Source organism: Anthonomus grandis, chromosome 18 (genome assembly GCF_022605725.1).
Source record: "Anthonomus grandis grandis chromosome 18, icAntGran1.3, whole genome shotgun sequence".
Taxonomy (NCBI): Eukaryota; Metazoa; Arthropoda; class Insecta; order Coleoptera; family Curculionidae; genus Anthonomus; species Anthonomus grandis.
The window spans coordinates 12,755,467-12,782,127 of NC_065563.1; the positions used below are offsets into that span (position 1 = coordinate 12,755,467).

Here is a 26,661-nt window from a genome sequence, read left to right on the forward strand (position 1 = left end):
AAAAAAACTCACCACAGTCAACTTTTTCTGATACTTGGTGGCGCTCTCTAGCGGAAACAGCGGACTATTATGGCCGACGGTTCGCTCCCATTGCCCATGAAAGTCGTACGTCATCACGTTGATAAAATCAAGGTACTTTGATATTTCCGGGACGTCGTAGCCGGCCGCGATCGCCTCGAAGGAGGCGGGCACGGCGGCGGTGAGTAAAAGTCGCGGTTGGCCGCTGGTCTTCGTTTCGCCCTCGAACGCCACCCTCAGTTCTTTCAGGAGGGACACGTAGGCAACCCGGTCGTCGGCACCTATTCAGCATAAGGGATGCATAAGGGACGTTCATAGAACGTTCGTTATAAAGTACCTCGGGGATATTCCCAATCGACGTCCAGACCGTTAAACTTGTATTCCCGGAGGAAGTCGATCGCGTCGTACACGAACTGGTTCATCCTAAATGTGTTGCCGGTGAGGTCCTTGAACGGGGTGGAGCCAAAGGCCCAACCGCCAATAGCCAACAGAATCTATAAATACATTTTTTAATTATATGTTATTCGAGGATAAATTTTAGGCACACCTTTAAGTCGGGATTTTTGTCCCTCAGGGCGACCACCTTGTCGTACATCTCCGGGTCCCTGTCGCTCGCCTCGGCCAACTTGTGATCCTCCAATGTGGCGAAGGCGTAAACGATGTGGGTGCACAGGGCCGGATCCACGTTCTCCGGGGTGAATTTCCCCGCGCCCGGACGCTTTTGGGACCAGCTGGTCATGTAGCAAAACACTTGGGGCTTACGCACTAAAACCGATAATATGTCATGATTACGATTTCTTGAATTATATGACTTATTTATTTATTTATTTATTTAAGTACAAGGCTCTCCTACAGATAGACTAAGCAATCCAATAACAGGAAAGCACAAAGTATCTTATGAATTTAAATACAAGTAAGCGCTTTGCCAAACATTACATTTTCACCAAACCTAACAAATACACCAAGCAATATAAACCAAACTAACCTATTTAATAGTAACTCTTATAAACAATAAAAAAGCATATATACATATGAATAATGACAATAGGGAAAAAAAGGACAATATTTATCGTTATTTACGAAATTAGGTAGAATTTTTTAAGTATCGCTTAAATGAAGCCATACTGGAGAAGAATATATCATCATTCAAATTAGTTTCTTGAAAATTATTAAAACTACGGGGGTATCTGAACAATGGAGAGTTAGACAAATAGTTTGAAGAATATCTTGAGATGCTAAAGGTCGATCTATTACGCAAAATATAAGGATTAACGTTGATATGTAAATTTTCCAGACAGAAAGGGCAGTCTATTAAATTATTAATAATTTTATAAATCAATATTAAATCAAAATTGTTTCTACGACTCTCTAAGGGCTTCATACCATAAAATTTTAAGTTATCATAGTAAGTAAAAAAATGTCTCTGTCTATTAAAGCGAAAATTTACTATATTTACAAACTTTCGTTGAACTCTTTCAATTTGGTCAATATATTTGTGATACATCGGATTCCAAGCCACTGTCGCATATTCTATAGTAGGTTTAACGAACGCATTATATAATAATATTAATGATGATTGATTACTAAAACCCTTTGTAATTCGAGTTATAAAACCTAGATTTTTTAGAGCTTTCTGAACAATGTTTTCTATATGAACGTCGAAGAGTAGTCTGGAATCCAACGTCACACCTAAATCCTTAATAAACTCCACATACTTCAGGATAGTGCCCCCGAGATAGACATCACATTTGTTTTGTGTCTGAGATAGTTTTCTGCTAAAAAGTATAGAATGACATAGAATATAGAATGACTTGTTATACCTTTTTTATTTATGGCGGTTTTATGGGCCTTCTTCGTCGATGGTTTCCGGGCACGTTTGAGCACCTCCGACACGGCGATTTTCGAGGGTTTCGGTTTTTCCATCACTTCCTCCTCCTCTTCTTCGTCCTCCTCCTCGGTGGCCCCTGCCACCTCTTGCCAGTCCACGTCCCTGGCGTCCTTGCCTCTGGAAATTCCTCGCAATTCCTCTCTGAAATTTGTTGTTTTTAAACAGATTTTTAATAAAAATAGAACGATTTTTACCTCATGGCTCCTATCAAAGGATACTTGACTTCCCCACCGCATACCGTGCCGGAAAAATCGTCCATGTCAACGGTCCAGACCATCGCACCGCCGAATCCGTTCTCCTTGATCCACTTCATTTTGTTCCTGATGGACTTTTCGTCGTCGAATCCCACCCATTGGTCCCCGTCCACCATGTAGGGCACCTTCATTTCTTCGTCCCAATGATAAGTGGCGCCGTTACGTAACATTTCGCATATCTAACAGAGGGTTGTGTTTTTGTTTTTTTTAAAGTGTGCTGAAATGAATTTGGTGTGTTTACCTCGTAGTAAGCCAAAAATCCGGATTCTTTGGTGTATTTTCCCTCGTTTCCTCCGGCACTCGCCGGGGAGTGTACCGTGTATTTGGAGGGGTTCGATAGTTTGAATGATCTTCCGTAGGTGGGCATACCTGCAATTAATCAATGAACGGTTAAATGAATGAATATTCCTGAAAAACAGTTGTAATATTCCAAGGACTAGCAGTTGTAATTATCCAGGTTTTTGAATGGATCTTGAAGAATCCAAGTAGTTTTAGTAAAAAGTTTGAAAAATGCTAATAAATATTTATTACATTTTCGAAAAAATTTGTGTAATATCTTTAATTTTGGCCTTAAAGAAAGCATCGATTATGATAATAAAAAAATTCCATGTTCCAATATATTTGTAGAAAATTGACTTTTTTTTTAAAAAGGTTTGCACGATTTTCTTCCACTGTACAGGAAATAAAATAAAAATGTCACTTTCTGAGGATAACTCTTATTATTCCCCACAATTTTGACATAAATAAAAGATATTTTCACCACACGTCATATACAGGGCGTCCCGAAAGTAATGAGACATAGAACAACAGTAGATTTCTTACTAGGTCAACTTGCCTTATCCTAACGAGTAACTGAAATACCGGGTGTCAAAGTGTTATTTGATTTATCGTTTTTTTTTCTCATAAGTCCTTAACCAATTGACATGAAATTTAAAACATACGAGTCTTTTAAAAAGAGAAATTAAATTTCTTTAAAAAAATACGGTTTTCGATAGAGGGCGCTCGTTGCGTTAGTTTTTACTTTTTTAGAACCCCTCAATTTTTTTCAGCCTCGCATATCATATGTATACCTTATTAAAGTCGCCAGGAGCAACCATTTCTGTTTGAAGAAATAATACGCATCGATGTTTATTAAAAACATCGATATATATGATCAAAATATCGATCCGTTGACATCGATGTCAAAATCTGTTGTAATTTAAATCTGAGCTATTTACATCTGTGGTTTTACTTAAGGATCCCTTTTCTGTTTTAGGGCCGTGTGTTTTTACCACCTGTAACTTGTATTTTGTAAAAGCGTAAGATAATAAAGTGAGTCTGTGTTGAGAAACCAACCTTCGCGTTTCATTTTTAACAGGTTATGGGCCCAGCGGATCGGGTTTCCTAGTAAAAGGTCGCGAAAAATTCGGTTGATTTCATAGTGTTTGGTGTAACATAACACAATGGCTGGTAATGTCATAGTTAATGTTCCTAAGTTAAAAGGTCGGGAAAACTATGATGATTGGGCGTTTGCAGTCGAAAATGTTCTGGTTTTGGAGGGGCTATCCAAATGTTTATCAGAAATTGTGGACGCAGATGACGCCACAGCAAAGGCAAATATAAATTTTAACCATTTACGCATCCCTTTATATTCATATTAAGGAAGCGACGACGACAGTTGAGTTATGGGAAAAATTAAAGTCGCTCTTGGGGTTTGCCAGAAGAATTGGTTTGTTAAGAAATTTGATTTCTACACGCTTGGAGAATTGTGATTCGATGGCAAATTGTGGATTGCGTGGCACAGGTTTTAAAATTGATGACCAATGGGTTGGTTCGTTGTTACTAGCTGGTTTACCGGATAAATTCTCTCCAATGATCACGGCAATCGAACGTTCTGGTATTGCGGTAACAACAGATTCAATTAAAACAAAGTTACTGGACACGCAATTTGACAGTGACAGTGCAAGTGCGTTCGGCGCTAGTAAACCAAATTTTAAGGGTAAATATTCTCAGAAATCGGGTGATAAAAAGAGAATAAAGTGTTTCTGATGCAAAAAACTTGGGCATTATCAGAATAATGTCCTAACGACGCCGCACCGTTGAAGGGACATCTAACGCGTTTAGTGCAGTATTTCTAAGTGGTACCTTTAGTAAATCGGACTAGTACATAGACTCTGGTGCTAGTGTTTACCTTACTGCTAGACAGGATTAGATGCAAAAGTTCCAGAAATAGTTGCGGCCAATCAGACAGAAGTTCCTGCTAAATGCCCAGGTGAGGTGATGATTACAACTAGAGTAGGAAACTCTAGGTACGATATCCCAGTAAATGATGTTTTATGTGTTCCTGATTTAACGACAAAATTATTATTAGTAAGTCAGCTTATTAAAAATGGAAATTCCGTTAGTTTTAAGGATAATTCTTGTACAGTTTTTAATAAGCGGAAGAACCAGTAGCCACAGCTGATTTAGATAATGGAATGTATAAGTTAAACATTTTTAAGTATGAAAAATGTTTATTAGCTCAAACAGCCATTTCAGGAGAAATGTGGCATCGTAGATTTGGGCATGTAAATAGTAATTATCTAAATAAAATGCAGAATGGTTTGGTAAACGGGCTTTGCTTTAAAGGACAAGTGCAATTAAGCTTAAAAAACTGCAAAATTTACTGTGAGGGTAAGCAGACTAGATTGCCTTTCAAGCATGAGGGTTCCAGAGCAAACAAATTGTGAGAACTTGGACCAATGGAGATGACATCTGTGGGAGGTTCAAAGTATTTTGTAGTCTGTGAAGATGATTTTAGTAGAATGGCATTTGTCTACTTTATTAAATTGAAAGACGAGGTATTTTGCTGTTTTAAACAATTTAAAAGTATGGCTGAAAACCAGACGAACGAGAAGATCAAGGTGCTTAGATCTGACAATGGAGGTGAATTTTGTTCCAGAGAATTTGAGGGTTTTCTCAAAAGCAGTGGTATCATGCACCAGAAAACGAATGCATACACACCAGAACAAAACGACGTCTCCCGAGAGGTTAAATCGAACAATTGTTGAAAAAGCCAAATGTTTATTGTTCGATGGAGGCATAGAAAAGCGTTTTCGAGCCGAGGCAGTAAACACAGCAGTCTATTTGCGTAACAGATGTTTAGCAGCAGGACTGCAGATGACACCATATGAATTATGGACTGTTAGGAGACCGGATGTAAGCCATTTAAGAATATTTGGAAGTCCTGTCATGGTACATGTTCCCAAAGAAAAGAGGCAAAAATGGGATAAAAGTCCATAAAATGTATTTTCGTTGGTTATGATGAATTCACGAAAGGATATAGAGTATTGAACCCAGTAAAGAATCAGCAGAGATGTTACCATCATGGAAAATGTTAATGACTATGTAGATATTTGTTTGGAAAATCAGTCAAATAACCTAGAAGTGTCAGTTTCAGTGGGAGACACCGATGAGACCGAGGGAGCCGAGATAGTCGAAACAGAGGAAGTTGATGTGTCTAGTGACAGCTCAGGAGATCTGTGGCAGAATTCTGAGACTGACGACAGCGAAAAGAACGAAGATCCTCCGCTACTGAGAAGGTCTAAAAGAATACCAAAACCTCGAGTTTTTGAAAAAAGTTTGACCTATTTTTGTCCAGAATTTTTAGAGCCTGACAGAGAAAGTTGGAGAGAAGCGATGGCGGATGAACTACATTCCTTCGAAGAAAATGAGGTCTGGGAATTAGTCGATATTCCAGAAGGTAAAACTGTAGTGCAGTGTAAGTGGATATTTAAGCGGAAAAGTGAAAATAAAGTGCGATACAGAGCACGGTTAGTTGCTAAAGGATTTACTCAAAAACAAGGTATTGACTTTAATGAAACTTTTTCCCCCGTTGTACGCCACTGTACTTTGCGATTGCATAGGGAAAGAACAAACAGAACAAATGGCAAAGATCCTGCAAAAAACAGTACAAAGGGCATGTAAACAAATAAAGACAAGACTTCTGACTCACGAGCAACAAGCATGGTGGACAGATGAGTTAAGCAGACAAAGAACAAATCTAAGACACTTACGGACGCTGGTACAAAGAACGCGCAGAAACAGCAACAATAATAACATAAAAGAACAATACGTAAGGGAAAGAAACAAATACAAACAGGACATAAAACTGGCTAAACTTAAATCAATACGAGACCAGGTGACTGACATGACCGAAAATAATCCCTGGGACCGAGTCTGGAAGTTCTTGAAAAGAACGAAAAAGGAGCGAACAACGAATATAAAGAAAGACGACGGGACGTATACAAAAACTGAGGAAGAAACACACGCCTACTTAGTAAATAAATACTTCCCTACAGATACGCCACAGACGGACCCCAAGAACAAACAGACATTAGAAATAGACAAAAAACGTATAAACACAGACAAGAAAAAGAAATAGGGGAACAAAAAATCTACAACGCACTGAGAGACATAAAACCGAACAAAGCGACAGGAGACGATAAAATTCGCAGTGAGGCAGTAAGGCACATAAGGTGGGAAGAACTAAAGGAAGCTATAATAAAAATCTTTAGCGGATGCTTAAATAACAACGTTTTCCCAAAATGCTGGAAAATAGCTAGGGTGTGCTGGCTCCCGAAAAAGGACGGAGGCACCCGACCCATAAGTCTACTGCCGGTGCTGGGAAAACTCTTAGACAGAACAATTAATAAAAGGTTACAAGCACACTTGGAATACAATAACTTAGTGACAGACAGTTCGGTTTCAGGGAAGGAATCGGTACGATAAATGCACTAGACAGACTAATGACAAAAATAAAGAAGAACAAGGAAGACAAAGCACATCAACTGGTGGTCGCCCTGGACCTCAGTAATGCATTTAAGCAGCGCATGGAAACCTAACGTCAGCCTGAAACTAGAAAAAACTGGGGTCTGCGGGGACCTGCAGAGGCTGTGCGAGGATTTCATGACAGACCGACAAATAAACAGAGGATGCCCGCAAGGATCCAGCCTCGGACCGACTCTATGGCTCGTAGTCATGGAGGGGTGGTTCAGAGAGCTGGAACAAGCGGAAATCCAATACAGGACCGACCAGTCCAAAGAACAGGACGTAGATATAATACGAACAGACAAACTGGCTTACTCGCAGGCGTACGCGGATGACCAACTGATTGTCATAACTGGCAAATCAGTAAAAACAAACGAGAGAAAGTGGAAGGTCATCTGGGACGCCTGCAAAAAATGGGAGACTTACGCAAACCTGACATACAATGGACAAAAGACAGAAACAATGTTCATCAGAAAGAAAAGTAGCAGGTCAAGTGGAATCTCCCAAGAATTGGCGAAAAGCAGTCCAGCATGTAATTAAGCAAGAGGACAAAATGTGGGATCTTGACAACCTCATCGATCAGACAGTCGATCCTTTAATTATAATGTCAAGAGGTGATGACAGTTCGTCAGATGACGAAGAAGACTACAATCTATTATAATTTAAAATTGATATACACTGTTCAAAAAGTGCCAGATCCAAAAGTGACATTTTCAACTGTTTTACTCTACATATTATGTTCAATAAATTTGTGAAAAAAATATATTATTCCATTTAAACAAAAGTAACTTTCTAAAATTAAATAGCATTTAAGTACATTAATTATAAGGTAAAAAACAAGTCCCAGTTGCACGCCTTTGGCGAACCGTTTTCAATGTTTATCACTGGGTAACAATGGGCAAAACTCATAAATTGACCCAAAACCGGGTGGCGCTACCTGCAATCAACGAAAAGAAAGAATTTTACATTGAAACTAATACCCAACTAAGGTAGTGGCATAAAATATTGGTGGATCACCAGGTACCACTTTTGCATACCTAATGAGGTTTTATTGCTCTACACACTTCTGAAATAGAGTATAGAGTATTTACCGACAGCTGACATGCATGCTGATATCTTAACTAGAGGACTTAGTTCAGATAAGCATGATAGATTTGTAAACAGATTAGGTTTATTCAAATTATGAGTAGTACCTAATAGTAATGTTTTGTGCAGTGGGAGTGTTGTAATTTAGCTCAAAATACAAATGTCAGTACGCCACTGCGTGTAGGCAGTTTTACCCAAGGATCCCTTTTCTGTTTTAGGGCCGTGTGTTTTTACCATCTGTAACTTGTATTTTGTAAAAGCGTAAGATAATAAAGTGAGTCTGTGTTGATAAACCAACCTTCGCGTTTCATTTTTAACAAAATCGATGTTTCAAAAACATCAATAAACATCGCCTTACTAACCAACACTAACTTGGTGTAAACGGTCACATTTAATTATCATTCCCATTTTGAGTGTATGTTCTTAATTTTTATTAGACTTTAAATCTAACATTCTAAAATTACGCAGTTTTCATATTACGACGATTTTTTTTTAATAATTAATAATAAAACCCTCCTAACTGACTCACCGATAATCATTTTATCCTTGGGCGCGCCCAACTTGACCCACAAATTGGCCGCGTGATCGACATTCAACTGTTTCTGGTACTGACTGTCCGAGCTGGGCGAATACAGGGGCGCGTTATGTCCGGTCTCCTTCTCCCACTTCCCGTGGAAGTCGTACGCCATCAAATTGATAAAATCCAAGTAGGAGGCGACCGCGGGCACGTCGTAACCGCCCTTGATGTTATCGGGACCGACCGGTACCGCGGCACTCAGCAACAGACGCGGCTTCTTCACCTCCTGCGCCTCCGCCTCGAACGCTTCCCGCAGTTCCTTGAGCAGCAGCACGAAATTTTTCTTATCCACGCTACCGCTCGGGTACTCCCAGTCCAGGTCCAGGCCGTCGAAGCCGCGATCCCTCAGGAACGGGATCGCGCTAAAGATGAACGTCTGGCGGGCGTATCTCGTCGCGGACATGTCCTTGAACTTTTGGGTGCCGAACGACCAACCGCCGATCGCCAACAGGGTTTTTAGGTTCGGGTTCGCCTTTTTTAATTTCTGGATGCGCTCGTACAGGCCCACTTTGCCGTCTTTGGTCTCGTCGTTGCTCTCGAACGAGGACAGTTTGCCCTTCTTCAGCCACCCGAAGGCGAACACGATGTGGGTGCAGAGGTCCGGCAGGATGTCTTCCGGGGTAAATTTACCCACTTTGACCCTAGGAGTTCGTTTGTTTTATTAGTTTTTTTTTTGTAGCGTACTTCCGGTAAAATATACATAGTTATTTATTGATGGTTGTTAGCGTTCAGTTGAGATATGTTATAAATTAGTTTGTATGTTATATGTTATTCGAATTAGGCACAACAGTGCCGCCTTATCTTAGGAGTCATTATATTGTTAAAATTTATAACGAAAAACAAACTCTTTTTTGTTTAAATTCAATCAACTTTTATTTAATCTTTAACCGCTACGACTTCATATGGAACTGTTTTTTGTTTCTCCTAAAAATACGCCTTATCCTCTAAACCTTTTTAACCTAAACAAAGTATCAAGTTACAAACTAATATTTCTCGGCTATCGCTACGTACTTCTTAAGTGCCGCACATCATCACTTTTCCCATAAATAACTGACACTTATTTCGAACCTATATAACAAAAAGATTATTGTCCTTATATTTAAACCATAGAAAATTATCAAAGTTATCACCTATAGAAAATTATCAAAGCCCTACGTATGAACCTAAATCAAAAAGATTTAAGCATTAAGGTGAGACCAAAAAGCCAACAGAATGTTACATTTGTGGAAAACCGGGCCACATAGCTAAAGACTGCCGTTTTAATAGTACAATACGTTGCTACCTATGTGGTCGATTGGGCCATAAAAAGGAAAACTGCCGCCTACGAAATTCACGCAATATTGCTACTCCTAGCACATCACGTAAAAACGTTGGGGAAAAATCTGTCAAGTTTTTAAACAAAGACGTGAATCAAATTTACAAGAAACCCTGTAAAATCAATGGGCATCTGGTAACCGGATATATTGATAGTGGTAGCCAGGAAAATATAATAAACTGCGATGTGGTAAACCAAATGAAATTGCCAACATTTCCATGCAAAAATATTTTAACTGCTTTTGGAGGTGGCACTTACGTAAGTGAGGCAACAACTAAATTTACCATCGAAATTGATGAGGTTAAAATAGAAACATCCGCTTTAATAACTAACCTTCCAATGGGTGATTTTGATGTTTTAATTGGACAACCCATTATTAACGCTACAGGAATTTCTTTAGTGGTCCACTCTGACGAGGCAAAATTGAGCCAAGACATTGAGAAGGACTGACACTTAAAGCTGAAGATCTGAGGCCACTTGTGTTGCTTAAAGAGGATAGTATTATTAGTCCACGGTCAACCCACGTCGTTCCAGTGGATATCACGGGGGTGAAGGATGGAGAAGACGTTTTTGTAAATGGAAAATATTTCCACTTGGGCAAATCTTTGATTTGTATACCAGGAGCTATAGTTAGGGGACCTTTGTCGATGCTGCCAGTTTCTAATATGGGTGAGGAGGCCATAACATGGAAGGCTGGAAAGTTGTTGGGCAGAGGCACCAAATGTGCTGCGAACATGTCCGGGAAAAATAGTTGCGAGGTGAGTTTAGTACAAAATAAAATAAATTTGAGTAGATTAGACCTGAACGATGTAGATATGAATAGTGAGTTAGAGAGAGATATAAAAGAAAAGCTTTTAACTGTTTTTGCAGTAAAACAGAGGAATTGGGTACGGTCAAGGGTTGTGAGCTAAAAATTGAGTTGAAAGATGAGTCAAAACCAGTGTGTTATCGCCCTTATAGATTAGCCCTGAAAGAGAGAGATGTAGTAAGAGAGAAAATCGATGACTTGCTTTCTGCAGGTATTATAATAGAATCTAATTCAGATTTTGCTAGTCCTATTGTTCTAGTGAAAAAGAAAAATAATTCATATCGTTTATGTTGTGATTATAGGTCATTAAATAAAATAACTAAAAAAAACAAGTCTATCCTATGAAAAATATTGAAGAACAATTAAATATGTTAGGGGGGAAATATTATTTCACAAGTTTAGATTATAATCAAGGCTTCCACCAGATAGCCTCGGGCTCTGTTGATAAAACGGCATTTGTCACCCCAGATGGTCATTTTGAGTATATAAAAATGCCTTTTGGTTTGATAAATGCGCCAGCTGTATTTCAAAGTGCTATTGACAGAGCTCTGGGTAATTTGCGGTTTGATCAAGTTCTAGTTTACATGGATGACCTTCTAATCCCCACTAGTACTCCTGAGCAAGGTTTAGAGTTATTAGAAAAAGTTTTGCAGTTATTGTCTGAGGCAGGTTTTAAATTAAATTAAAAAAAAAAAATGTTCTTTTCTAAAACAAAGCATTCAATTTTTGGGTCATGAAATAGGTCCAAATGGTTTGTCTCCGGGTTTAGCTAAGATAGATGCGGTCAAAAATTTTAAACAGCCTACTAATGCTCACGAAATTCGACAATTTGTAGGCTTAGCTGGGTACTTTAGAAAATTTTGCCATAATTGCCTTGCCACTTACGCAATTAACAAAAAAGAATGCCCCGTTTAAGTGGGGAAAAAGACCAGATATCTGCTTTCACCGAGTTAAAAGATAAATTAATATCAAGACCCATTTTAACGCCCTTTAACCAGCATCGTGAAACTGAAATTCATACCGATGCAAGCTCGAAGGGCATTGCAGGTATATTTTTTCAGATTTACACTGAAGGACTTAAACCTGTGGCTTATTTTAGCCGAGTGACTTCGGTGGCTAAGCAGGTATATCATAGTTATGAATTAGAAACTTTAGCAGTAGTAGAAAGCTTGAAACGTTTTCGTATTTATCTAATATAACTGATTGCTCTGCAGTCCGGTATACTTTTGCAAAACGTGATTTAGTTCCAAGAATTGCTAGATGGTGGTTATCGATACAAGAGTACTATTTTGTTGAATTGAACATAAGCCTGGAAGTACTATGAAGCATGTAGATGCTTTAAGTAGAAATCCGCCGGTGCATATATCAAAAATTATAATAATAATAATAATAATATCCTTTATTTGCCAACAAAATCGTATACAGGACGACAAAGCAACGTCATACAAAGGAGGATCTAGCTCGCATGGGGTACATTAATTTTTCTTATCTAGAATTCATAGAGGCAATATACTTATATAAACAAAATAACAAAATTTAAAATAAATATTCTAAATATCTAACACAAGTTAAAATTATTATTCAAAAGTAAAATTATAAAAACATTTAATCTGCAACCAGTGGTAAACAGCTTTTTTAAATTGGACTGTAGATTCAATGCTTCTAATATCAGCAGGTAGCATTCTATAAGCCCTGATGGCCATATAATGAGAACCTCTTTCATAGTAAGCTGAATTATGCAATGGAATGCGGAGATCGCTTCTATGTCGTGTAATCATAGTCACATCCTCAGCGTACATTTCTCTATTCTCAACAAACAAATGATTGTGTCTCTTCACAAATAACACCAAGGAAGAAAAGTATAAGGAGGGAAGGGTGAGTATTTTTAGTTTGCAGAAGTAAGGTCTACAGGAAGTTCTGTAGGTCATGCCCAATAAACAACGAATGATACGCTTTTGCATTCTAAATATATCTAGAGCTCCTCTTGCAGATCTCCAGAAACAGATACCATATTGTAAGATCGACTGTACCTGTCCGAAATAAAATAGGCGAAGAGATACGTCAAGCACTACATCCCTTAATCTTCTAATCAATCCGCACAAGCTAGCTAATCTGGAATAAAGGTTTTTAATATGTTTCTCCCAATTTAAATTGGGGTCAATGTGTATTCCTAAGAATTTAATACTATTGGCTACAGGGATTGACTGCCCACCAGACCACACAAGTAGAGATTCTGAGACAATATTGGCCTTCGAAAAATTAATCAACCCCGTTTTACCAGAGTTCAAAGACAGCTTACTGTCCAGACACCAGGTCCTCATGCGCTCCACTGCGGATGAGCAGCTCCGTGAAAGATCTGCCACTGTCTTCCTGGCAACTATAACTGATGTGTCGTCGGCGAATTGACAAATCATATCAGAAGGGAACAGCTCAGGCAAGCCATTGACATATAATAGGAAGAGCACAGGTCCCAAGATTGAGCCCTGAGGCACACCTCTTCCTATAATTTGGGGGCGGGAAAACGTTGGTGAGCCGGAATGTGTCACACAAACTATTTGTTCTCTTTGCTCTAGATATGAACTGAGTAATTTAGATGCTGCACCCCTGATGCCATACCGTTCCAGGATGTCCAGCAGTAAAGAATGGTCGAACGCATTAGACGAATCGAAATACAGTCCAGCTACACTGGCCTTTCTCTCAAGATTCTCCATAATATATTGTATTGCACTATAAATGGCCATTTCCGTCGATCTTTTGGGAACGAATCCGTATTGGTGTTTATTTATTATTTGATGGTGAGTTAAATAATTCATAACTATTTGATAGATAACCCTTTCAAATACCTTCGATATGGATGGTAATACGGATACTGGCCGATAGTTGGCAATATTCGTTTTTTCTCCCTTCTTAAAAACAGGCACTACTTTTGCCCGCTTAAGAGCAGAAGGAAAAATTTGGGTAGAAAGACTCTCATTGATCACATTGGAAATGGGTCCGGCTAAGTGAATCCCAACAAACTTTAAAACGAATACCGGAATTTCATCCAAGCCAAGCCAGAAAATTTATTTGGAAGGTTCATCAATATCTTAAAGATATCCTGAGAATTAACAGGATTGAGAAATCTGGTTGGATAATCATTATGCAAGTCATGTATATTGGAGTTACAGCTTTGTTGATGGTCAAGAGTAAAATGTTTAGCAAATAATTCGGTGATTAAAGCTGGGTTATAAATGGACTGACCCTTAAAACAATATTGTTGTTAGTTTTATTTTTACCTGACTCAGATTTTATGATTGACCATGCTGATTTTATCTTGTTTTTTGAATTTTGGATTTTGTTATCATTTATAGACTTTTTATAAGAGGAGATGTAACGTCGATATTGTTTTCTTTCATGTTTATATGTAACGTAGTGTTCCCTAGAATTAGTATATTTGTACCAAACATAGAGATCTTTTATGTAGTTTGAATATCTTTTTATCTCTGGTGTAATCCAGGTTGGCTTCTTATTTTTCAACCTCAAGTTTCGTATTTCAAGAGAATACGAAAGAAAGTATTATATTTTCCTTCAACTCCTTCAGTAGAATAGACCTCCTCCCATGCCTCCGACATCAGCATATTGTAAAATCGATTCATGTTGTGTGTTGAGAATTTTCGTCGCTTCACAACCATACCACATTGGGGAACCTCCATCTGTCTCTTAAAAACAAAAATTTGAGGATAATGATCAGACAGATTAGAAACAAGGACTTCAGAAGATATGACAAGACTTGAGTTCATATTTGTAAAGATGTTATCCAACTGAGAGGCACAGTGAGCAGTGATTCTAGTTTTGGAGTTAATGTAAGGTATTAGACCAAAGGTCTGCATTAGTCCAAGCAAGGCCATCACGCCATGGTCATCAGGATTACTAAAGTTAAAATTAAAGTCTCCTGAAATAATAAAAGGAATTTTGTTATTATACATCTCATCAAGTAGGTTAGCAAGATTGTGGAGAAAAAATTGGCTGTTACCACTAGGTGATCTGTAGACACAAACAACTATTATGGAATTATTGCTATTAATAACAATTTTAGAAATGCAAAATTCAAAGTCTTTTTCTGTGCCAGTCTGTAGACTGTTTACTTCCTCTACTTTAACATGATCACTGAGATCATCTTTATAAAATATAGCAGTGCCACCTCCTTTTGAACAAGAGCGACCATAGTAACTTGAGAGGTTATACCCATGTATCTTTACAAGTGTTATGTCCTGGTTTTTTTGCCAATGTTCAGTAATTGTGAGAATGTCAGGAGATAGTGTAGCCAGCAGAACCTCGAGCTCCAGAACTTTATTGTTTAAGCTTTGCACATTGTAGTTAAGCAGCTTTAGTGCAGAATTACTGAAAGTATTTGTATTTGGTGACAAGTATTCAGCGTCAGAATGGTGAGACCCACACTGAGAATAGTTTTCATGCTTCTTGCGATGCAAATCCCGTATAGCAACTGTTAGGTTAGAATGCAAACTCATGTGGCTTGTTGACTTCTCTGATGATGGTCTAAAAAATTACGACCACGCGAGAAGTTGAATTAATATTGAAGATTGGTTTTTAACAATCCAAATGCAGGATGAAACACTACAAAATATCATAAATCAAATTAAAAATAATTCTAATCCCGATTTTAAAAGGCAATATGTATATAAAAATAGTCGACTTTTTAAGAAAACATTAAATGGCGAAAAATTAGTTATTCCAAAATTTGCACGATTCCAAATATTGCAAAAATATCATGATTCCGTAGGTCATCCAGGCTTTGTACGTTGTTTAAAATTAATAAAGGATTAATTTTGGTTTGCAAAAATGTCTCGATTTGTGAAAAAATATGTTCAAAGTTGTTTAGATTGTAATTATAAAAAGGGTAGTTACGGGAAAGAAGAGGGTAAATTACATCCTATAGCAAAACCTGATGTGCCTATGCACACAGTTCATATCGATCACGTTGGTCCATTTCCTAAAAGTAAATCAGGGTTTACGTATATTTTGACCATTGTTGATTCCTTTACGAAATACATGGTAGCAAGGGCTTGTCGTAGTGTATTAAGAATTTACGAGAGATTTTTGGTGGTTATTTAGGGTATCCAAAACGTATTGTTTCTGACAATGGGTTGGCATTTACCAGTAGATATTTTAAGAAATTTGTAGATAGTAAACAGATTAAACATATAAGGACAGCTACCGCGACGCCTAGGGCTAACGATCAAGTAGAAAGGTTTCATAGGACACTTTTAGACGCAATGAGAACAATGACTAGTGATAGTGATTTACAATGGAGCGATAAGTTACCTGAAATTATTTGGGGCATTAATAATACTGTCAATGAGAGTACTAAATACAGTGCTTTTGAGCTTTTGTTCGGGTATAAAAATAATGTTCAAAGAGATTTAGAAGGGTCAATCACGGTTGATTTTTCAGATAAAAGAAAGGACGCTAGTAAAAATTTGAAACGGGTTTCTGAGCAAATGAAAGTTTATTTTGATAGAAAGAGAAAACCACCGAAAAAATATAAAAAGGGTGATTTAGTGTTATGGAAAGGTGGTGAGTCTTGTAGTAAGACCGGCGTCAACTCTAAGTTAAGTGGTAAATTTACAGGGCCGTATGTAATTGAAAGGATTTTTGATAACGATAGGTATAAGATTAGAAGTGTAAAGGGTATGAGAGGCTATAAAAAGTTTAACACACTGGTTGCTGTTGACTCTTTACGACCGTATCGTAGCATAATGATTAATGAGAGTTCAGGTAGTGAATCCGATGAAGATGCAAGAGATAGACATGATTTGATTGATTTATTGGAAAGTTAATGTAGAATTTAGAATTTGAACTGTTAGATTGTTGTTTCTTTTCTTAACTACAGCATTTGGCATTTTTGAATAAAAATAGTCGGACAGGACGACTTAAAAGGGAACCTGTGTTAAACAGTTGAAAAAAAAAAAAAAAAAATCTGGCCAGAGTAATGTATGGGGTGAATGACCTGTAAATAGGGTTGAGAAAGTGACATAAGATAGAAAATGAACTAATTGTGGTGAAATGAAAATTAGTCATCAAATAGTTTCAAAAATAGCTATGAAATGCTATGATTGATTAATAAATCGCTGTGGAGAAAATGTAAAGTATTTTCGATTAATGAAGAGGCAAAATATTAAATTAATTAAAAAAAAAATATTTAAGAAAAGGAACAATTTCAGGATTGTTGAGGTCATCAAGGATTGTTGGCCAGGAGGTTATGATGATGGCGGAAAAGAGAATTAGGATGGCCGAATATTACGCGGTTTAAATATAAGGACAATAATCTTTTTGTTATATAGGTTCGAAATAAGTGTCAGTTATTTATGGGAAAAGTGATGATGTGCGGCACTTAAGAAGTACGTAGCGATAGCCGAGAAATATTAGTTTGTAACTTGATACTTTGTTTAGGTTAAAAAGGTTTAGAGGATAAGGCGTATTTTTAGTAAGAAACAAGAAACAGTTCCATATGAAGTCGTGGCGGTTAAAGATTAAATAAAAGTTGATTGAATTTAGACAAAAAGAGTTTGTTTTTCGTTATAAACTTTAACATGATATTGCTCATTTTCAGTGACAAGTACAGCGTGTTTAAGCAAAAATAAAAGTTCAATTTATTGATCAAAACACCTCCTAAAGTGCTTTCACCATTAAAACCCCTGAATCTTTCACAAACAGGATCTTTCGTAAGCCCACCTTACTTAACATAACATTTAAGCAACTTTAAACCAAAATAACAAAAACCAGCTCAGGGTCATAATTAAAACAATAGACCCGCATAAAAATCGTCCAAATAATTACTACTTACCTGTACTGTGACCAGTTGGTGTAGTAACACACGACCTTATATCCATCCTTGTCCTTCTTGCCGGTGGAGGCGCTCACCGCGTTATCCGAGTTCTTTTTATGTCCCGGTCGAGTTCTACGGAACTTGCTCACGCTCGGAGAGACTTCTTGATCGCCTCCACTTCTACTAGTTAGTGAGGAGGAGGCCGCTTTCGTGCTTAGTGAGGAGGTGGATTTCAGCGGGCGCCTTAATCTACGTCTAGTCGCTACAAATTGGGAATTAAAGTGAGTTGTATGTGATGTTATAGGGTGTTTGAGTTTAGTCAGGCGCATTCACCATTTCGTTAAGTTCGAGAAGAGGTGGCGTTAGGTGGAGAGGTTTAAATATAGCCCGGCGCTTTCACCATTTTACAAAGACTCCATTAAACTTAATACGACTGATTGATTGATACATATCACTAGAGAAAAATTGAATTAGCACATATGCCCGGCGTCTTCGCCATTATTTTTTTAAATCATTAATAAACTGACTTATTAATTTTTTTTTACAAGAAATGGCATATTAATTAAAAGAGTTCGGTTAGCTCCTTCTTTTATAGTAATCCCCATAAAAATCCGTGGTCCCGTTTGAAAGTTATGGCAAATTTAATTTTACCCCGGCGCATTCACCATTTCATACACCCGACATTAGGGACCGTCAATTTTTGCCTAGAAGTGGCAAAAATGCCGTAACAGTACTACGAGAGCAACATTTATGTAGGACATATGCCCGGCGCATCCGCCATTTTTTTTTAAATCTTTAATAAACTGATTTTTTGATTTTTTCGTGCAAGAAATGGCATATTAATCAAAAGAGTTCGGTTAGCTCCTTCTTTTATAATAATCCCCATAAAAATCCGTGGTCCCGTTTGAAAGTTATGGCAAATTTAATTTTACCCCGGCGCATTCACCATTTCATACACCCGACATGGAGGACCGTCAATTTTTGCCTAAAGGACGTACGTCCAGCGCTTTCGCCATTTTTTAGATCAATAGGAAATAGCATAATAATTAAAAGAGTTTATTTAATCCCTTCCTACATAATAATCGAGGATTCCGTTTTAAAAATTATAGTGACCACTTAGTTCAAAGTCCTGTATCTAAAAAACTAGTGGGTGTATCTCCATGAAACAAAAAACAATATATTCCTTAAAGTGGTCTCTAGAAATATTGTTTATAGTTCAATTTAGTCCAAGCAATATTTTTGGAAATATAGGACTTTATAGGCAGTGGTGTCCAAGGGAGACGTTTGACCGTCAAAGTGACCTCTTAGTTCAAAGTCCTCTAATTAAAAAACTGGTGGGGGTATCTGCATGAAACAAAAAGCAAAATATTCTTTAAAGTGGTCTCTAGAAATATTGTTCATAGTTCAATTTAGTCCAAGCAATAATTTAGGAAATATTGGACTTTGTAGGCAGAGGTGTCCAAGGGAGACGTTTGACCGTCAAAGTGACGACTCAGTTCAAAGTCTCGTATCTAAGAGACTAGTGGGAGTATCTGCATGAAACAAAAAGCAAAATATTCCTTAAAGTGGTCTCTAGAAATACTGTTTATAGTTCAAATTAGTTCAAGCAATATTTTTGGAAATATTGGACTTTGTAGGCAGTGGTGTCCAAAAGAGACGTTTGACCGTCAAAGTGACGACTCAGTTCAAAGTCTCGTATCTAAGAGACTAGTGGGAGTATTTGCATGAAACAAAAAGCAAAATATTCCTTAAAGTGGTCTCTAGAAATATTGTTTATAGTTCAATTTAGTCAAAGCAATAATTTTGGAAATATAGGACTTTGAAGGCAATGGTGTCCAAGGGAGACGTTTGACCATCAAAGTGACCTCTTAGTTCAAAGTCCTCTAATTAAAAAACTGGTGGGTGTATCTGCATGAAACAAAGAGCAAAATATTCCTTAAAGTGGTCTCTAGAAATATTGTTTATAGTTCAATTTAGTCCAAGCAATATTTTTGGAAATATTGGACTTTGTAGGCAGTGGTGTCCAAGGGAGACGTTTGACCGTCAAAGTGACCTCTTAGTTCAAAGTCCTCTAATTAAAAAACTGGTGGGTGTATCTGCATGAAACAAAAAGCAAAATATTCTTTATAGTGATCTCTAGAAATAATGTTTATAGTTCAAATTAGTTCAAGCAATATTTTTGGAAATATTGGACTTTGTAGGCAGTGGTGTCCAAGGGAGACGTTTGACCGTCAAAGTGACCTCTTAGTTCAAAGTCCTCTAATTAAAAAACTGGTGGGGGTATCTGCATGAAACAAGAAGCAAAATATTCTTTAAAGTGATCTCTAGAAATAATGTTTATAGTTCAAATTAGTTCAAGCAATATTTTTGGAAATATTGGACTTTGTAGGCAGTGGTGTCCAAGGGAGACGTTTGACCGTCAAAGTGACGACTCAGTTCAAAGTCTCGTATCTAAGAGACTAGTGGGAGTATCTGCATGAAACAAAAAGCAAAATATTCTTTAAAGTGGTCTCTAGAAATAATGTTTATAGTTCAAATTAGTTCAAGCAATATTTTTGGAAATATTTGACTTTGTAGGCAATGGTGTCCAAGGGAGACGTTTGACCGTCAAAGTGACCTCTTAGTTCAAAGTCCTCTAATTAAAAAACTGGTGGGGGTATCTGCATGAAACAAAAAGCAAAATATTCTTTAAAGTGATCTCTAGAAATAATGTTTATAGTTCAAATTAGTTCAAGCAATATTTTTGGAAATATTGGACTTTGTAGGCAGTGGTGTCCAAGGGAGACGTTTGACCGTCAAAGTGACGACTCAGTTCAAAGTCTCGTATCTAAGAGACTAGTGGGAGTATCTGCATGAAACAAAAAGCAAAATATTCTTTAAAGTGGTCTCTAGAAATAATGTTTATAGTTCAAATTAGTTCAAGCAATATTTTTGGAAATATTTGACTTTGTAGGCAATGGTGTCCAAGGGAGACGTTTGACCGTCAAAGTGACCTCTTAGTTCAAAGTCCTCTAATTAAAAAACTGGTGGGGGTATCTGCATGAAACAAAAAGCAAAATATTCTTTATAGTGATCTCTAGAAATAATGTTTATAGTTCAAATTAGTTCAAGCAATATTTTTGGAAATATTGGACTTTGTAGGCAGTGGTGTCCGAGGGAGACGTTTGACCGTCAAAGTGACGACTCAGTTCAAAGTCTCGTATCTAAGAGACTAGTGGGAGTATCTCCATAAAACAAAAAGCAGAATATTCCTTAAACTGTCCTTTAGATATACTGTTTATAGTTCAAATTAGTCCAAGCAATAATTTTGGAAATATTGGACTTTTTAGGCAGTGGTGTCCAAGGGAGACGTTTGACCGTCAAAATGACGACTCAGTTCAAAGTCTCGTATCTAAGAGACTAGTGGGAGTATCTGCATGAAACAAAAAGCAAAATATTCTATAAAGTGATCTCTAGAAATAATGTTTATAGATCAAATTAGTCCAAGCAATATTTTTGGAAATATAGGACTTTGTAGGCAGTGGTGTCCAAGGGAGACGTTTGACCGTCAAAGTGACGACTCAGTTCAAAGTCTCGTATCTAAGAGACTAGTGGGAGTATCTGCATGAAACAAAAAGCAAAATATTCCTTAAAGTGGTCTCTAGAAATATTGTTCATAGTTCAATTTAGTCCAAGCAATATTTTTGGAAATATAGGACTTTGTAGGCAGTGGTGTCCAAGGGAGACGTTTGACCGTCAAAGTGACGACTCAGTTCAAAGTCTCGTATCTAAGAGACTAGTGGGAGTATCTCCATAAAACAAAAAGCAGAATATTCCTTAAACTGTCCTTTAGATATACTGTTTATAGTTCAAATTAGTCCAAACAATAATTTTGGAAATATTGGACTTTTTAGACAGTGGTGTCCAAGGGAGACGTTTGACCATCAAACCTCTTAGTTTAAAGTCCTCTAATTAAAAAACTAGTGGGAGTATTTCCATGAAACAAAAAGCTATATATTCCTTAAACTGTTCTCTAAAAATACTGTGTCATACGTGTCCCTGTGCCTTCACCATTTCATAAAATCGCCCTTAATTAATGCCTATATAGAAACCTATTACTAGACAACTAAAGCATGCCCGCCATTTCTTATCACCCATTATTATTAAGGGTTGCCCTTGTGTTCTTACCTCTTTCCTTCTCCGCTAAAGTAAGTTGTACTAAAATTAGGACTGCTATACTTATATAGAGGAACGTCCTAAGTTTACACCTAGGCCGTGGTATCTGGAACAAAATAATAAACGATCATTAATGAGATAAGTGCAAGACCCCGCCCAATTTATACTTCGAATTTCCGCATTAAAACAACGTCACCATATTTAGGAAATATCGGCAATATTTAATCGCTATATATGAATACATAATTAAGGAACTTTAAAATGAAGTAGGAGAGAAAGGTTAAAATGTGTAACAATAACCACCCCACCCATGTTTCCAAGGCTGAATTACAGTCGAGGCAGGTCATATTAAAACCGGTGCAATATAATAAGAATAATAAATTATTGCCTAAGGGTATTTAGTAATAGAATAAAAGTGCCTGAGGAGATTTTAATTGGAGAGTCATATTTTGATAAATTGTTCATTTTTTACAGGTCCGAGAGGAATTCAGGTTAACGTGAAGTATCTTTGAGTAAAAAAATCGACTCTTGACCTGCCGCTTAAAAATTTAATAAAAAAATAAAAATCGTTTCAGTTTCCCACCCCACTAACATTTTTTCACCATTTACGACCGGACTAATGTGCCCCTCAAAAGTGACAGCACACGTTCCCAATGCGACCGAGCGAGATAGAAAATAAGAGGCGACGTTGCCACGTGCTCCGTTTATCGAGTTATATTAGTCCGGGCGGATGTGATCGAAACGTCAACTCTAACAATGCTCGGCACCAGTCGACCCTTGTCACATTCGACTTATGTCAGAAATTATTTAATTAAAGTCCTTTTACGAGTTAAAAATGAGAAGGTTACCGAGAAATTTCCCACCGACCAGCACCGAGGAGGAACGGAAAAGGGCGAGGGAGAGCACGCTAACGAATCTGGCCCTGTTCGGGACCTTGGTGCTGATTATTCGGCTGATTCCGATGTTTTTAACGCAGAAAGGCGACAGTTTGGACCCCTCGGATCAACTTATTTGCGCTGTAAAACCACGTTGTTAAAAAATAAATTCCTATTTGTATAATGGTAGTAACAAGCGAGTTTTATTATGCAAGCAATGGCTCCCAGGTCTAAAATACCAATCACTTATTATTGAATAAGTGGATTAGTAGTACCGTTGCATTATTGAAATCTGATTGCTCCACTTTCGGGTTATTACCCTTTTTTTTAGGGAGGGAAGGATAGTCATGCCTAAGCCCTAAAGTTATTAACGTGAATGGACATAGTAAATCTGATAAAGCAATTACTCTACTATAGGGTAAATCGCGCATTTAATTATCCGATAACCAATAAGAAGCGGTTATTCGGATCGTGATGCAGGTGCATAATATAATTCCGATGACCCGCAATATGGTCACGAAATGCAATCAGATTTAACTAAATCAAGCACAATTAGAGTGCGCGAGGTCGAAGCGATCACAGAATTACTTCTTGTTCTACGTCACGAGTTTCATCAGAATCTAAATATACAGGACCTGAATTTGCTTGAAGATTTAAATTTTGGCGCCAATATTTTAAATTGACAGTTGTGTGTACCGTTTGTTTTATATGAAAACTAACCTAACTTTCTATTTTGTATTGAGTTGTTATAATAATGTTTTCAAATTAACTGCAGTTATTATAATATTATTTTTTAAGGTGCAAATATATACATTTTAATGCAATAAGGTTTAGTCTTATGTAAATATCCGTATCAGAAGTTTTGTTAGGCGTGGCAACGTTGCGCAAAAGGCGAAATCAAAGCAACAAGATGGCCGCCATGTTAGCTTTGTATTTGTTTTTTTTTTAATATTATTTTATTGTTATTATAATTTGTTGTAAACATTATATTAATAAAGGTATTTAGCATTAAAAAGGGCGTCTGTTTACATTGGTTTAGGCACTATAAGCTACGCGAATACAAAGACTCACCTCTCTATGTCTTCCTTTACTAGTTAGGGCTTCTATATTCTTATAATCTTCTATATCTTATACTTGTATTAATTTAACCCTTCAAAAGCTTCATACATCGCCTTCTCTAAGAATATTAAATACACACACGGCACTCAATGTTCTAAGGGTCTTCTTTTATTACATAAACAGCTAAAAGAACTATTTTTCACAAGGGCTAGTTTTCATGCAGCAACATTGCACACACTTCCACGTAAACCTCCATATATATAATCTACATATTTATTCACACACATTAGCACTATATAAAACTCAAAAAAACACTAAAATAAACAAATATAATGCGAATAAACACAATCCGTTACGAAAATTTCATGATGATTGATGATATAGAATGACTGACACTACTGACAGCGAACGTCAATGTCATTTGCGCGTAGGCAACCCCCTCAAGTCAACCCTCGAAAACGACCGGTAAATTGTGTTTTATTGTTTATAAATTGAATATAAATGCGATAAAAGGGTTGTGATTGCTCCCTAAAGGGTCCTGCTCCAGTTTTTATTTAATTAATGTCAAAAATTTGTTTTTAAACGGGGATAAAGCGCCAGTTGAGGTGGCGCCTCTTGCGGACAACATGCGAAGCTTCGATTATAGGAGTACGTACACCAAAGGGACTTAATTAAAGGTCGTCGTACACGTTCGGATAATTGTTTTATTTTTTAAAGAAATAATTAATTTATTGTTTTAGGGGTTTTTTAATATATATTTGAAAGAGAGCAATTTAGCGCAGCTCAGCTAAGTCTTGAAGGCTTATTTTGGAATTTTGGTTAATTTTCCTAAAAAATTAAAAAGTGTCAAACAGAATTGCAGTTTATCAATTTTAATAGCGTTAATTTCTTTTTACAAGCATTTATCGAGAAACAGTCGGATAGTAATAACAACAATAAATAATACAGTCGTTTTGGAGGTATTGAGTAGCTTTTCACTGAATTGAAAAATATCTTGATACGGTCAAAGCCTTTACAAAAATCTACATATTTTGGAAACACATGTAACGATTTTAGTGATTTTAGTTTCATCTGATAGCTGATGAGTTTCTTAACCAAAAAGGTCATTACAAGTTTCTTTGTAAATCCAGTCGTTTTGGAGTTATTGAGAGGTTTTTCAACGAATTGCAAAAAAACGTGATAGTGTCAAACGCTCCACGGAAATCTAAATATTTCGAAGACTCATGCAACGATTTTATTGATTTTAGTTTCATCTGATAGCAGATGAATTTCTTAACCAAAAAGATCCTTACAAGTTTCTTTGTAAATCCAGTCGTTTTGGAGTTATTGAGTAGTTTTTCAACGAATTAATAAAATCTTGATACGGTCAAAGGCTTTACAAAAATCTTCATATTTCGGAAACACATGTAACGATTTTATTGATTTTAGTTTCATCTGATAGCTGATGAGTTTCTTAACCAAAAAGGTCCTTACAAATTTCTTTGTAAATAGAGTCGTTTTGAAGTTATTGAGTAGTTTTTCAATGAATGAAAAAAATCTTGATACGGTCAAAGGCTTTACAAAAATCTACATATTTTGGAAACACATGTATCGATTTTAGTGTTTTTAGTTTCATCTGATAGGTGATAAGTTTCTTTATCAGAAAGGTCCTTATAAGTTTCTTTGTAAATCCAGTCGTTTTGGAGTTATTGAGTAGTTTTTCAACGAATTAAAAAAATCTTGATACGGTCAAAGGCTTTACAAAAATCTACATATTTTGGAAACACATGTAACGATTTTAGTGATTTTAATTTCATCTGATAGCAGATGAGTTTTTTTACCAGAAAGGTTCTTACAAGTTTCTTTGTAACTATATTCGTTTTGGAGTTATTGAGAAGTTTTTCAACGAATGAAAAAAAAACGTGATAGTGTCAAACGCTCCACGGAAATCTAAATATTTCGAAGACTCATGGAACGATTTTATTGATTTTAGTTTCATCTGATAACAGATGAATTTCTTAACTAAAAAGGTCCTTACAAGTTTCTTTGTAAATCCAGTCGTTTTGAAGTTATTGAGTAGTTTTTCAATGAATTAAAAAAATCTTGATACGGTCAAAGGCTTTACAAAAATCTACATATTTTGGAAACACATGTAACGATTTTAGTGATTTTAGTTTCATCTGATAGCTGATGAGTTTCTTAACCAAAAAGGTCCTTACAAGTTTCTTTGTAAATCCAGTCGTTTTGGAGTTATTGAGTAGTTTTTCAATTAATTAAAAAAATCTTGATACGGTCAAAGGCTTTACAAAAATCTTCATATTTCGGAAACACATGTAACGATTTTAGTGATTTCAGTTTCATCTGATAGCAGATGAGTTTCTTAACCAAAAAGGTCCTTACAAGTTTCTTTGTAACTATAGTCGTTTTGGAGTTATTGAGTAGTTTTTCAATGAATTAAAAAATTCATGATACGGTCAAAGGCTTTACAAAAATCTTCATATTTTGGAAACACATGTACCGATTTTATTGATTTTAGTTTCATCTGATAGCCGATGAGTTTCTTTATCAAAAAGGTCCTTACAAGTTTCTTTGTAAATCCAGTCGTTTTGGAGTTATTGAGTATTTTTTCAATAAATTAAAAAAATCTTGATACGGTCAAAGGCTTTACAAAAATCTACATATTTTGGAAACACATGTAACGATTTTAGTGATTTTAGTTTCATCTGATAGCAGATGAGTTTCTTAACCAAAAAGGTCATTACAAGTTTCTTTGTAACTATAGTCGTTTTGGAGTTATTGAGTAGTTTTTCAATAAATTAAAAAAATCATGATACGGTCAAAGGCTTTACAAAAATCTACATATTTTGGAAACACATGTAACGATTTTATTGATTTTAGTTTCATCTGATAGCCGATGAGTTTCTTTATCAAAAAGGTCCTTACAAGTTTCTTTGTAAATCCAGTCGTTTTGGAGTTATTGAGTATTTTTTCAATAAATTAAAAAAATCTTGATACGGTCAAAGGCTTTACAAA

The 26,661-nt window shown here is 36.6% G+C and overlaps 2 protein-coding genes across 16 annotated transcripts in view; one reads left to right on the plus strand and one right to left on the minus strand.

The window, feature by feature from the left end:
- LOC126746775 (group XIIA secretory phospholipase A2-like) overlaps nt 1-26,661 on the plus strand; it is a 149,905-nt gene that overhangs the window by 24,305 nt on the left and 98,939 nt on the right. The gene's annotated exons all lie outside the window — the stretch shown is intronic.
- LOC126746765 (chitotriosidase-1) overlaps nt 1-26,661 on the minus strand; it is a 66,088-nt gene that overhangs the window by 15,360 nt on the left and 24,067 nt on the right. Inside the window, exons 1-10 of one of the 3 annotated variants that reach the window (XM_050455117.1) lie at nt 23,662-23,680; nt 21,728-21,821; nt 17,579-17,822; nt 8,564-9,252; nt 2,402-2,529; nt 2,101-2,339; nt 1,839-2,047; nt 566-783; nt 356-512; nt 13-299 (exon numbers count right to left, since the gene is read on the minus strand). In XM_050455117.1, coding sequence (XP_050311074.1) covers nt 13-299; nt 356-512; nt 566-783; nt 1,839-2,047; nt 2,101-2,339; nt 2,402-2,529; nt 8,564-9,014 — 1,689 coding nt within the window. In that variant the 5' untranslated portion in view covers nt 9,015-9,252; nt 17,579-17,822; nt 21,728-21,821; nt 23,662-23,680. Of the gene's footprint in view, nt 1-12; nt 300-355; nt 513-565; nt 784-1,838; nt 2,048-2,100; nt 2,340-2,401; nt 2,530-8,563; nt 9,253-17,578; nt 17,823-21,727; nt 21,822-21,882; nt 21,913-23,661; nt 23,681-26,661 lie in introns of those variants that run through there. The other 2 variants (XM_050455115.1, XM_050455116.1) reach the window with 2 other exon arrangements.